The 14,744-nt window shown below is 38.7% G+C and overlaps 1 protein-coding gene and 1 long non-coding RNA gene across 2 annotated transcripts; one reads left to right on the top strand and one right to left on the bottom strand.

Annotated features, from left to right (window-relative positions):
• The first annotated feature begins 7,690 nt into the window (after nucleotides 1-7,690).
• On the top strand, nucleotides 7,691-11,437 carry LOC140797920 (uncharacterized). Its single transcript, XM_073151625.1, has 2 exons — nucleotides 7,691-10,792; nucleotides 11,021-11,437. The coding sequence occupies exons 1-2, from the start codon at nucleotides 7,912-7,914 to the stop codon at nucleotides 11,332-11,334; spliced, it is 3,195 nt and encodes a 1,064-aa protein (XP_073007726.1). The 5' UTR covers nucleotides 7,691-7,911; the 3' UTR covers nucleotides 11,335-11,437.
• Nucleotides 10,193-14,268, bottom strand: LOC140797922 (uncharacterized). The gene is made up of 2 exons (XR_012110747.1): nucleotides 13,884-14,268; nucleotides 10,193-13,755 (listed from the first exon to the last, which is right to left on the bottom strand). It is a non-coding gene; the product is annotated as an uncharacterized lncRNA (long non-coding RNA).
• Between the last annotated feature and the right edge of the window lie 476 nt (nucleotides 14,269-14,744).

Here is a 14,744-nt window from a genome sequence, read left to right as displayed (position 1 = left end):
TTCATGTGGTTTGGCTTAATTTCACAAAACTCCATAAACTTTCAACGTAAGCACTATAAACTCTTATGGTCTTAGCTAACCTGCAATTATTATCTTTTTCATAATAATTGATTAAATGAGAGGTCAAATATAAAGATTCTCATGAGAGACAAAATTACATAAGATTGGATAGACTTTTCAACATATATAAAATAATACTAATTAAATTTTAGATGATAAAATATATATATATATATATATGTTCAATATATTTGTCATATCTTTGTTATTTGAAATTGATCGAAATTATTTTAGATGCATTGAAAAACTTATCTAATCTTCCATAATTGTCTCTAATGAGGATCTTCAAGTTCAACTAATGTTGTGATCAAATTGAACGTATATAGAGATTTACAGGATAAAATGTAATGGGTCTAATATAGAACCCAGAATTTTTTAGTTTTCAGTTTATTCTTTCAGAGTAGGAGCTTTCGTACATCCCTATTTTGAGTGTTGTGGGTGGAATTTTCTTAGCAAAGGCAGGATTCCACACAGTTGTTAACAATCAAAACCTCACACTGAAAAAAAAATCCTACAAATTGGTCCTGTATAACTGTTGCAAATTGCTAATGGCGGAGCGAGACGAGGGAGAAGACGTTCTTCTTTGCCAAACTTCCTCTTCGAAGTCAACTCAAACGTCAGAGCAAGGTTCCCAAAGATCCTAGGCATCTGTGGCGGCTAGTGGGCAGCGCTCTATATCCAAGGTAGGATGACGTAGACCTAGCGATACCCGATGACGCAAAGTGAGCCGATGACTCGGATGATAGTATTGATATGCGATACTGACCTATGTGATGGGTTTACGATTGAGATCCTTAGTCTGTGATGACGATTCTACCGCTAGGGTCTACCCTCCCTTGGCAGTATATGTGTGGTCGAGTGTGAGTGATGATGTGGCCTATAGACATAGCTCTACAAGAGTCTAAATTACATACTTAGTAATCTGAGAGAATGCATGTTATGTGGTTAGCATTGACATGACCTCTAGGCAGAGCTCGGTGTGAGCTCAAGTTTGAGGACTAGATAGTCCAGATTGATGCATGGTAGGTTATCAATTGCTAATGCATGTGCGCATTGGATGAGTATGATGAGTATGTGGTACTAATGCATTCTATTTGATCATGATGCGCATATTCATGTTTACATATTGTTGCATTTTTTATTGCACTACTTTTAGATTATAGCAGTGGATATTTGCTAGGTTTTATACTCACCACCGTCTAGTGGAATTATTTTTAGATTAGTAGATGACCCCAGGCCCGTGGAGGATCTAGCGAGACTGGTGGTTAATCTTCTCCTTCTTATCTTATTCTATTCATGTAAATTAAACTAGATGGTTTATAACTCTTGCATGGGCATTGAATTTATATTTTTATGTATATGTATTTTGGGCTTGTTGTAGCCTTGGTATTATGGGTTTCTTTTGTAATTACGTAGATTCAACTCATGTGAGGGGTACATGTTTAGTGGCGGATGTTACAAGAAGGGTAGGGCTCAGCCACACTAGACCCCCTAGAGTGGCTAACACGGTCGAGGCAACGAGCGAGCTGCTGCGCTAGTGGTCCGAACTACCCTAACAACTAAGTAAGAAAGCTGAGGAAGGCCTTCCTAGTGCCATGGCCCTCAAGAAGCAGGTCTTCCATGCGAAGGATAAGAATGGAGATTTGCAATAGCCAGTGAAGTAAGGTGCCAATAAAAATGGGAAACCTCATCAACCTCAATCAAACAGGGATGAAATAGGGCCTTGGAAAGTAAAGCATTCTATAGGGGATAAAAGGAAAAGACAAAATAGACATGGGGGCCATCCCATCAAGTAAACCTAGACATGATAATCGGGCGGGCCGGGCCGGGTTCGGGCTGGGCTTTTCGGGCCAACCGGGCTTAAGAATTTGTTCACGGCCCGACCCACCAATCACTCGGGCCGGGCCGGGTTCGGACCAGGCTAGAATAGTCTAGCCCATTCCGCCCGTCGGCCCGTGAGAGATTGGGCTAGCCAGTCGGGCCGGGCCGGCCCGACCCACCAATCACTCGGCCCAACCCATATTACAGCTATTTTTAGAATTTTTTTTAACTATTAGCTTATTTTTTAAAAAAATTATTTATATTTCTCTATTTAAAAAAATTAAAATAAATTAAAAAATTTTAAAGGTGTGCTTAAAATAATGCAAAATGGTATAATACTAAAATATTTTTTACTGTAGCAGGGGTAAAATACTGTAGCAAAACGGGCAAAGCACTGTAGCAAACGGGCAGGCCTAGTTACGGGCCAAACGGGCGGGCTTTCGGGCTAGGTCGGGGGGGGGGGGAGGCAAAGGGCTGGCCCGTGCCGCCAATGGGTAGTTCGGGCTCGGGCCGAACATGGACGGGCTGGGCCATTTGATGTCTAAGTAAGCCTCAAGAAAATATCCAGATTTTCCAATCATCTAATAAGAAAGTGACAAGCTATTCACCAAAAAGTAGAACCGGCGGAAACTAGCGCCCTTCCCAAACTGACATATTGTAAGAGCAATTCATGCCTAGCCCAAGTGGCGAGCAGCCAAGCAACGCCACGCAACAAGCAGAAATCCCAGTCCAAGGTTTAGACTTAGCCATAATTAATGGCATATCCATTATATTGGGAACCGGCATGTAGAGGGGTTCCCGCTCCTATTACGTAAAAACTGTTAAAGCTAGGGTTTCCAATACACTGCATGTTGAGATGTGCCCCACTAAAATGCTTTAGAGCGAAATCGCATCCACCAAGTACAGACCGATGGAGGAGGCGATGGACATCCTTTCGTAGAAACATGTGGAGGCTATTTCATTGCTCAAGCATGCGCTCTACCAAGGGAACACCTCGGAGGTCCTGGGCACCATAGCTATTGCTAAGGAAGCTCTTCAACTGGTGGTGGTGTAGTATAATCCATCAAGTTTAGGAGAGACAAAGACCATGGACGTTGATGGCCCAGTTTATGTGCGATCTGCGGCGGCCAAATGGGGAGGACAGCTTCAATCCTCTCCTCCTCTTCCTGCTTGCCGTTAAATGATCAAAGCCATCTACTGGAATTGTAGGGTCACCCTTAAGAGGGAAACTCTCGGTAGATGTAGACATTTGAATAGTGATCACAATCTAGATCTGCTTATCTTGTTAGAAACCCATGCGAACTGGGAAGCCGCAAAGAAGGTGGCCAAATCCTTAGGCCGGTGTTGGCACTAGTTTGCGGTCCCAGTGATTGGGGCGTCGGGTGGCATCATTCTGCTATGGAAAACAAATCTTGGTTGGGTGGACATTCTTGCCGTCTCACGCTATGCGGCCCACTTGGTTATTACTACTTTGACTGGTGTCACTATGCTATGGACGGCAGTCTATGCTAGCAACAATATCCAGGCCCATGGAGTGGGTCCGAGATTGGACGGAGGTGAGCAATAGTTTTGTCTTGTCCTTCACTAGGCTTTGGAATGCTAAGGAGGATGACACTGTGGATAACCTATAGTGGCCATAGCTCCTTGTATTATCAGCAGTTGAAGGACTATTGATTGCCCCAGTCACCCCGAGAAAGCTGAAGCAGCCTTATGGAGTCTCCCTCGAGGCAAAGCGTCAGGACCGAATGGACTTCAAGCTGAGGTCTATATCCAGTTCTAGAACATTTTATCTCACTAAGGCAAGAGAGTACATCTTCTCTTCTACCACCCTGCCTGGTTGCTGGGGGAACACTTATGTCACGCTGGTGCCAAAGAAGGACCATCCTATTGAGGTGAAAGATGATAAACCCATAGCTCTTTGTAACATAGATTACAAGGTCATCACTTGCATCCTGGTGGGCAGGTTGAAGATTGTGCTCCCTAAACTTGTCGGTCGGGAACAATCGAACCTTGGCAGCCTAGAAGGTCACTCACTCGATAGTTACCGAGAAAAGAGGCTTGCCGCAAATGATGATCAAACTAGATATAGAGAAGGCGTACGATCGTGTCAACTGGGCAGCTGTGATGAGTACGCTCTACCACATGGGATTTCCTCCTCGATGGTGCAAATGGATCTGGGCTTGCATTTCCTCCCTCGATTTTCTATCCTTATCAATACCGAACCCACCAAGTGGATCCAGCTACATCGAGGGCTGCGGCAAGGTGATCCCATCTCACCTTATCTTTTTATCTTGGTTCACAAGTTCTATCAAGCATTCTCAATGAGAAGACATCAAAAGGTGAGCTGAAAGGCTTTTAGGTGGGAGATACTCAGTTATCCCATTTATTGTACGTCGACAACTTGCTTCTAACTGTCCAGGCAACCACCTACAATGTGGATACTATCATGGGCTACTTACAGCAGTACTCTTTGCTCTTACGCCAAAGGGTGAAATTCAGAAATCTGTTGTTTACTTACCGAGCTGGTTTCTTCTGGCCCAAGCTAGTCACCTGAAAGAGGCTCTTGGGTTGCAGTCTGCTGAGCTTCCCTTCACTTACCTAGGAGTGCTTATCTCGGGGAGAAGAATCAAGGTGAAGGACCATAGTGAGTTGGTAGACCGAGTTGAGAAAAAATTGGCTGGCTGGAAAAGAAGCCTCCTCCCTATGGCAAGGCGGAGCAGGCTGATCAACTCGACTCTCCTAGCCATCCCCTCGTATTGGTTAGGAAATACGTGGTTGCTAGACTTGATGCTTGATGATATCACGAGGAAGATGGGAGCATTTCTCTAGGATAACGAACGTGGTCATGGGGTTCACGTGGTCAGCTGGGACGCGATTACACGGCCAAGAGAGGAAGGGTGTCTAGCTCTCAGGAACCTCCAGCAAGCCCGCTTGGCTTATCTTGGCAAGTTGGTCTTTAAGGTCCGTAATAAGGCTGACATACCATAGGTGACGATTCTACATGGCAAATATGGTGACTTGGACCCCTGGGACCCTAGATCAACGCCGAGTTGCTCTTGGGTATGTCACACCATCAAGAGAACAACAAACTCCCTTAAAATGGGGTGCCGAAAACTCATTGGGAATGGGTGCGGCACTAAGCTGCACTAGAACAATGGATGTCATCAGTGCCATGGAATCGGCTGGCTTGCACTCTGCACTTGAAACTTTTTGACGATAATCTCCTAGTCTCACACCTATTGGACGGTCACTATTGGCCTGTCGATCGAATCATTTTTGCTGGTGGAGCGGATTTAGCCTTTGAGATCTCGTCAAAGCTGGTGGGGAATCCTTCCACAGAGGACTGTTGGATATGGTGGCCTAGCCCAATGGGCATTCCTTCTAAGAAATCCATTTATGCTTTTCTCAAGCTGTTCCGCGAGTGAAGTGGGCCAGATTGAAGGCAATTTGGAAACTACAAGTTGCCCCGAGAATCCAAGCATTCTATTGGAAGATGGATGGGGGTTGTCTTTCGACCTGGGACTATATTAGCCGCCTGCAGATAGGCCAAGAGGAGCGATGCGCCCTCTGCGGTCTACAATATGAAATCATCCACCTCTTTTTTGATTGCAGATACAAGTTGGAGTGCTAGGATGAGGTAGAACAACATCTAGGTCAGTTGAAACATCAAGTGGAAGATGGATGGCTCATGTAAAGATGGCACGAGGTAGCTGGGCAAGAGGTGTTTATAAAGGCTGTCATTGCAGCTACTATGTGGATGATTTGGAAGCAAAGAAACGCAAAGGTGCATGCGACTGAGTCTTACCCCCCTAAGAGTCAGTGCACAGGGCTCTTCAAATGGCTTTGGATTATGCATCAACGCTTGAGGAGGACATAGTGTTGAGAGGAAGGCAAGCTATCAATTGGGCAACGCATGACAAGGGATGGTTGAAACTTAACTCTGATGGCTGCCATATCCCTCAAGGTTATCAGGCGGGAGCAGGGATGGTGCTACACGACTCCCAAGACCTCATGTAGCTAGCTTGGGGGCCTTATCCTAACGTATCAGCCTTATTTGCTAAGGTTTGGGCGATCCAATTGGGGTTACGCCTACCCACTTCTGATTGCAAGATAGTGGTGGAAACTGACTCCTTGGAGGCGGCCGATATTGTTCACAAGGAGGTCAACTGTCCTTGGGTAGTTAGAAATTTGATAGATGTATAACCTTTATAACCTTTCTAGGTAAATTGTAGGAATCCAAAGTGGTCCATGTATTTGGAGAAGCTAACCCCCCCACACACACCAGATGAAAAGGTTACTATTAACTTTTCTTTTTCAGTTAAGACGTGTAACCCCTTGTTAACCACATAGTTTACATTTTATTCAACAAAAGAAAGAGAGAAGAGAGGCGAGGGGAAGTTGTCCGGTGGTGAAGAAAGATGGAAAGGAGATCCTCAATACATATATTGTTTCAGAGACATTAGTCATTAGGCGAAAATTTAAATGTTTATATTTACTTTCCCAAACAAGCTTGATTCAATAATTAAAATTTTGTTTATTTCCATTAGTTACTGTGATCTGATTTTTGGGCTTCATTTATGTATTTGTTCATCACAGTCGTTCTACATCTTAAATATTCTTTTTTTGAATTCAAAGTGATACTGCTATAACATGAACAATATTAATCTTAGTACTTTTATCGACCAATAACCTCATACGTAACTAATTGGATTGGTTGAATATCTTAAATTAAGGTTAGGATTTATATGGTATTTAACTTGTTGGATGATCATGTCATGCAAGTAGAGTGGGTAGGATATTAACAGTTCATCATTATGGTGATAGATAGAGGGAATGGAGTATTAACATTATATATTAGTTAATAGTAGTTGCAAAGTTAAAAGAGATGGTAACAGGAGTAATGGAGAGTTTCTTCTGGCCAAACTTTGATGTATTTAGAAATGCTGCATTTATACATACATCATCCAGACTGAAAATTTTTGTTTGGTTTAATGTATATAGCATATAATGCAGTATTTTTATACGCCATTATAAGCTCATATGCAGTTTTTCGACATGCACTTGAATTAACTACATTTTAAAAAGTAACATTTTTCATTTTAAATTTTAAAATGTTAAAAAGTAACATGTACTTGAATTTGACATGCTTGTTTGTAATTTTAAATTCAATTACTCACTTTTTTTCTTAAAAATTTGCTCAGCTAATATTTCATTCACCTTGGTTCTTTCTAGAAGCGTAGCATTTGATAGTAAATTAGTACTATCCTAGTTGCCAAATAGATCTTTTACATACAAGCTAATAAAATATAAAACCAAACATATGTTAAAGATTATTTTTTAGAAGCACAACTACTATATATCCCTTGATTTCCCCATGTACATAAGACTCAAAGGATCGTGCATGTCACAAATCACTAATTTCGAGTCTTTACTACTCTCATTGTCATCTCTTTGAACTTGCCAACCACTATTAATTAATACTATAGTTATGGCCCTATTAAGTTGACCATCTACCTCCACTAATGCATGGGCCAGTGGTGAAGCTAAAGGTCTGGAGTAGAGAAATAATGTCTTTCTTTGGATTTATCGTGAATAGATAAGTACGTGTTCAAGCGCAGGGTCTCTATCTGGAGTAAAGAGACACTCTTGACTCTTCTCTATACCCCCAAGTCTTACGTGTTTGGTGGAGTGCAGAGAAATTCTCTTGGCAAAACCAGAGAATTCAACGGGATGCTTTTAAATGGTAACCTTGGAAGTTCACACTTCACTATCAAAACGTCGTATTGAACACGTTATTGGTAGCTTTTCTTTTTGGGTTAGGTGTAACCTCTTGTTACCCACACGATTTGAATCTAAAGGTTATGGTTATTACTCATCTCATTGTGAGTTAAAACGAAATGTTTGATTAGGGTGGGATAATGGATCTGAGTGAGTAGTTTAAAAAACAAAAGCTTCTATATAAACCCCCCAACTCTTTGGCTTTTAGAACAATAAAATAAACTTTCTTTGGCCTTCAGTTGTGATTTAGCCATGAATTCCTTGTTGTCTATCCTAAAATTCCTCTCGTCGGTTCTACTGCTACTCCCAATTCCCTCAAGTGTTGCAGAATTGGGATCACTTGATTCGCAAGGGAGAGTCCTCATCCAATGGAGAACCAGCCTTGAGAGCCATGAAGCTATAGACTCGTGGAATCTTACGACTAGTCCATGCAACTGGACTGGCATCATATGTAGTAGTGCCATGCGTCATGGAGGGGGAAGTGTGATCACGGGGATATATCTGCCGCAGATGGGCCTTGTAGGGACGCTTGACGTCCTTGATTTCTCGGTATTGGCAACGTTAACTAGTCTCAACCTCACTCTCAACCAGTTATATGGATCCATTCCAGCTGCCATCATTGCTCTTTCTAAGCTCACCTCTCTTGATCTCTCTGATAACCAATTCATTGGAATTATTCCATCAGAGATTGGCAAACTAAGAGTCCTCAACACTTTATATCTCCATAAGAATCAGATAAGTGGTTCCATACCCCCTTCTATCGGTAACTTGACAAAACTTAAATTCATAAACATGTTTCAAAATAATCTTTCAGATCCCATTCCTAAGGAACTAGGAGGCCTACAGAGTCTATTGAGCTTGATCTTGTCTACTAATATCTTAACTGGCCCCATACCACCTGAAGTAGGACATCTCTCCAACCTTAATGAATTATATCTCAGCAATAATGACCTAGTAGGTCCAATACCATCCAGTCTTGGGAATCTGACTAAGCTCATTATCTTATACCTTTGGGGTAATCATCTCTCTGGTTCCATTCCTCATGAAATAGTGAATCTAGTGAACTTGAAGGCTATAGACTTCTTTGCTAACCAATTAACTGGTTCAATTCCGAGATATTTAACAACCTTGACGAAGCTCACTACTTTAATTCTTTCGGATAATCAGCTCTCTGGTTCAATTCCTCATGAAATAGAAAATCTTCTAAATTTGAAGACATTAGGACTCAACATTAACCAATTAATAGGTCCCATCCCAAGAAGTTTAGGGAACTTGACCTTGCTTCAAGCCATGTCCCTAGATGATAACAAGTTCACTGGTGTTATCCCTCATGAATTAGGGAAGTTAGCAAATTTAGCTAATCTAAGTATCTCCAACACCAGCCTAGTAGGCCCAATTCCACCGAGCCTTGGGAACTTGGGAAAGCTCACTATCTTAGGCCTTTGGGGTAATCAGCTTAGTGGGTCCATCCCTTCATTTGGTAATTTGAGCAACCTCCAACTCCTTTCACTATCCTTGAATCATTTAAGTGGTTCTTTACCTCAAGGACTCACAAATATCACAAGCTTTGTCAGAGTTCGACTTGATATAAATCAACTTGAGGGAGATATCTCTAACTTCGGAGTGTATCCCAACTTGGTATATATGGATTTAAGCTTCAACAGGCTCTCTGGTACGCTCTCACACCGTTGGGGAGAATGCTACAATTTGACAAGCCTAAAAATCTCTAATAACAAGCTTAGTGGACAAATACCTCCGAGCATTGGACAATTATCTAAGTTGCAGGTGCTTGATCTTTCATCCAATAACTTGGAAGGGGAGATTCCAAGAGAATTAGGCAAGTCTTCTCAATTGTACAAATTGGATATGAGTAATAACTTACTCTCTGGTGAGATACCTCAAGAGGTTGGAAACCTACCCAATATAGAGAGTTTGGATCTATCAGCTAACAACATGAGTGGATCGATTGAGGGCAAGATTGGGGATAGCAGTAGACTTCAGTTTTTAAAGTTAAGTAACAACCAATTTCTTGGAAGCATCCCTCATCAACTCGGACGTCTAGTAAATCTACAAGAACTACTAGATCTTAGTCATAATTTATTTTCTGGAAGCATACCATCGCAGCTAAGTGGACTAGTTATGCTACAAGTTTTGAATCTCTCACATAATGCATTGACCGGATCTATCCCCGTATCTTTTCAAGATATGGCTAGCTTAACAAAGATAGACTTATCCTATAATGAATTGGAGGGGCCTCTTCCTGGTACCGAAGTTTTCAGGAAAGCTCCACTGGAGTGGTTCACTCATAATAAAGATCTATGTGGTGAAGTGCTTGGCTTGACTCCATGTAGTTCAAGCTCTTCAAGGAGAGATTCTACAAGTAAACGAAGTCACATTATTCTGTTAGTCGTTCTTCCTATTCTTGGATTATTGTTTCTTTTTGCAGGGTTTGCTTTATTCTTATGGAACAGGAAGAAAAGCTCTAAACAAGATACAAGTGATATCAATAAAAATAAGTTCTTACTAGGAAACATTGACGGAAAAGATTTATATAAGGATATCATTGAAACAACAGAGAATTTTGATGATAAGTTTTGCATTGGCACCGGTGCATATGGAAGTGTTTACAAAATTACCCTACCAAGAGAAGTAAGAGTAGGAGAAGTAACACTACTGGCAGGAAAAATAATTACTGTGAAGAAAATCCATAAAATGGAAGAAGAAAGATCCATAGAAAATCAGCTTTTTCAGCATGAGATACAAACACTATTTGAAACCCGACATCGGAATATTGTAAAGCTTTTTAGCTATTGTTCAACCGATCAACATAGGCTTATTATCTATGAGTACTTGGAGAGAGGAAGTCTAGCAGCCATTCTTATAAATAATGAATATGCTGTCGAGTTAGAATGGATCAAAAGGTTGAACGTTATTAGAGATGTTGCTCATGCTTTATCTTACTTGCATCACAATTGTTCTCCTCCCATAGTTCATAGAGATATCACAAGCAACAATATTTTACTTGATTCAGAATTTAGAGCTCATGTTTTAGACTTTGGAATAGCTAGAATTTTGAAGCCCGACTCATCCAATTGGACTACAGTTGCAGGAACACGAGGATACATTGCACCAGGTAAATGCCTCTATTTTATTCTACTTAATAAAGTTTGTATTGATATTTCTTAACGTGCATTATCATGTGTCATATACTTCTTTTCCATGATATGAGATACAAGTAATGTCTTTATTCTACCATATGAATATTTATCTTTTGATCCATATTTTATAGCTTAGAAATGTTAAGATATAATTGCATGCTGTAACCTAATTTGCTAAAACTTTATCTTATAATACTCTGTAGAGTTTGCCTATACAATGATAGTGACCGAGAAATGCGACGTATATAGTTTTGGAGTTGTGGCACTTGAAGTGCTCGTGGGAGCTCATCCTGGAGATTTGATTACATCTTTATCATCTGCAGCCATCGAACTCACACTACTGAAGGATATTTTAGATCCACGTCTAACACTACCTACAATTGAAGTTGCAAGTGAAATCTTACTTGTAGTCAATATAATCTTCCAATGTTTAGAAGCTAATCCATTAAGTCGACCAACAATGCAACATGTATCTCAACAGCTATCTACTCTCCGGATACCTCCTATCCTCAGTTGATATAATTAATATGATCGTGTAATATTGTAGTCCAACGGCAATGTATAGGAAACAATCTTGTATATCAATTTAGCTAAGCTTATAAATTTTGAGTTTGTTGTTAGTCTTTGTTTCTTTTTCCCAAATGATGAATGTTAAGTTTTATAGATTTACAAGTTCATTAAATGGAAGGGCATTACAAATGATGTTTTAACTAAGGGTGTAAAGGAGCCAAGCTGAGCTAAGCCTGAGCAAGCTAGCTCTAGCTCAGGCTCAATTTGTAATTAATTTTGAGCAAGTTTGGAATTTAAGCTTAGCTCATCTCGAGTCAAGCTTGAGCTAAGCCGGACCTAGCCCGAGCTGAGCCCAATTAGAGGAGAAGGTAGAAGATGAGGAGGCTGAAGGAGGAAGAGGATGAGGATGTCGACCAAGGAGGTGGCGACAACTACAATTTTCTAATAAATGATGCAAAGGCCGGAGAAGGAAGAGGAGGCTGAAAGAGGATGAAGATGACGATAAAAGAGACCTAATTTTTTTAAAGTTATAATATATAAAACAATTTAAATTTATCAAAATGATTGAATTCAAATATACTCATTATAGGTAAAATTGTAAATTACTAAATAAATTTTCTAACACATAAAATAATGTCAATTAAAGTTTATACTGAAAAGATATTAACAAAATAGTTTTATTCACTTTTTCATATACTTTTTTTCATATTTACTTCGAACAATAATATTTAAATGATATTTTTTTTAAAGTTATAATGTTTAACTGAATTTTAAGGGTTAGAAATGATCAAATTTGAATATAGTTTAACTAAAGAAGTTGGAATTTTAAGTGTAGAAAATTTCCAATGAATATAAAATATTATCGATCAAAATTATATGAAAAAATATTAGTAAAACATTAAATAATACTATTTTACTCACATTTTTCTCGCATAAACTCTAATCAGCGTTATTTTATATGCATCAAAAAAATGTATTTCTCTACACCAATGCAACTTGTTGTTAGACCAACATATTTCTTAGTTATTAAAAATAATTTAAAAATAGAGTTATTAAAACTTTTAAAAAGTTAGCCAAGTGCAAATTGATCAAAAAATAATAAAATATGAAAAAGTTGCAATGAAAATATAAAATAGAGAAAAGTGCAACCTAAAACCTATCTCAAATTTTTAAGGCAACTCTCCTAAAAAATTCCATAAATCCAAATAGCCATAGCAACACTTGTTAAACACATGAATAGAAGTTACGTTATTTTTAATAAAGTATAATAAATCTCTGATTATTTTCATGAAAATTTTATATAATTTCAACTAAGCACTTAACACGAATGTAATCTTAACTAAAATAAAATTATTATCATTTTCATAATAACTTGTAAAATTATTGGTGAAATATTAAAATCCTAATTAGAGACTGTTATAAAAAATTAGATAAAACTTTCTAACATATCTAAATAATATCACCCAAATTTTAGATAACAAAAATATAATAAAAACATATATACATTCAATATATTTGTTATAATTTTATCATTTGAAAATCATTCGATATTATTTTAGATAATCTTTTCAATTTTTTTCTCTAATAAAGATTTTTAAATTCGACTAATGGTGTGATCAATTATGATAAAAAAATATATATATAACGATGGTACTTCAATCAAAACTGAAAACTTTTAAAATTTTAAATTGAAAGTACACATAGAATGTAATTTACCTAGAAAATATTCCGTATGTGACAACGTCTAAAAGAAGTTACATAGAATCCAGAATTCTAGATTCCACAGTTGTTCACAATCATCGCACTGAAACATATGGGTGAATCTTACTTCAAATAAAAAAAAAGAAACATATGGGTGAATAACGAATTGCCAAGTAAATTTAATATACTCGGAGAGAACTCAGTGATAGCATACATCGCACTAAATGGTATTGAAAAGGTCATTAATAACTTAGGGAGAGAGGTGAGGGAAAAGTGGTAGGGCGATTAAAGAGGTCATGGACACCACGAAGAAGGGAATGAGATCTTTAACACATATATTGTTCAAAACCATTGGTCATTAGCAACCAAACAAGATTCAATAATTAAAATTTTGTTTGTCTCCATTGGTTACTGTGATCTAATTTTGGCAAGATTATTTGGTACTTTTGCAAGTTCAATATGACCCAAAGTATTTTATAGACATTAAAACGATAAAAAAAAAATAAGAATGAATTGGATTAGCCCAAATAAACAGAGGATAAACTATAAAAATAATACCAAAAAAAAGAGGGGGTAAAATAATTTTTCCTATATATATTTTTATTACTCGGAATGTGAGGCCATGATGTACACGAGCCATGATTGAGATACACAGCGCGCGTAACGATAGCCACCGTTGATCTCCCAGGCATGTAACTGTATCAGCCATCGGATCTAGGGCAGACACCTGACTATGCATGGTACCCCCAAATTTACTTTCGAAATAAATTGGTAAAAATAAGAATAACAAACTATTGAAATTTCTATAATTTCTCAGGTAATCAGCAATATATATATATGTGATTTTGTTCTAACCTGGGCATGGGTGACACGGGGTGAAGAATCCAACCAAAACCACCCGCTAGCGTAAGGCTAGAATCGATCTTGCTGGTTATGGGAGGTGCAAAGAAACCCTAGAAACAATTCTCAGCACCACATCACCAGCGATCTCGGAAAAGCTGGATTTTTATACGGGAAAGGAAAGAATAAACTAAGAGAAGAAGGAGAATAAGAATAACGGGGAAGTAAGATGTATCTGATCTTGACAAGAGCGGGATCCGTGGGAGGATTAGGGATCTGCTCGGTCGGATGATCGACGGCTCTGATCTGGCTGGCCTCAGGAGGCGTTCGGCGATGGAGGATACCGCCGGCGCCGCTTTACCAGCTTCAGATTGCAGAGATGCGAGAAGGGAAGGGAAGGGAAGGAATAAAAGGGAGTGAGAGCGAAGTATATGAATGGGTTTATATAGGGAGCCATGAGGTAGGGTTAGGGTTGAACGTTGAATTGGGTTCAATTTGGTGGCTAGGCTAGTTGGGTAGCTAATGCCACAACGGTGTAATAATTAAGCTCGACTCGAGTTAGACTTGAAAATGAGTTAAGCTCGAATAAATCTCAAAATAATTATAATATTTACATATATAAATATATAAAGAGTATATTTTATACTATACTATAATTTTGTTATATCCTAATATTTACTTAAGGGAATCATTGTGTACTCTGATTTTATGGAGTTTATTTATAAATTTATTTTTGAATTTTACCTTATTTTAAGTTTAATTCAAGCCTAAACTAAACTTAATTTAATTTAACTTTGATCAAGCTCAAAATTTAGGTTTTATTGATTAAGTCTTGAAATTACTTATTGATTAGCTCGCCTAGATTCGAGCTTAGCT

Source organism: Typha latifolia, chromosome 11 (assembly GCF_019914945.1).
Source record: "Typha latifolia isolate L0001 chromosome 11, TyphaL0001v2, whole genome shotgun sequence".
NCBI classification, from domain to species: Eukaryota; Viridiplantae; Streptophyta; class Magnoliopsida; order Poales; family Typhaceae; genus Typha; species Typha latifolia.
This window is presented reverse-complemented; position numbering and strand designations above follow the sequence as displayed.

Excerpts from the sequence above, each read along its gene's own strand:
- LOC140797920 (XM_073151625.1), top strand. The coding sequence starts at position 7,912 with ATGAATTCCTTGTTGTCTATCCTAAAATTCCTCTCGTCGGTTCTACTG. Across the intron at positions 10,793-11,020 it reads ACGAGGATACATTGCACCAG|AGTTTGCCTATACAATGATA; the intron begins GTAAATGCCTCT and ends AATACTCTGTAG.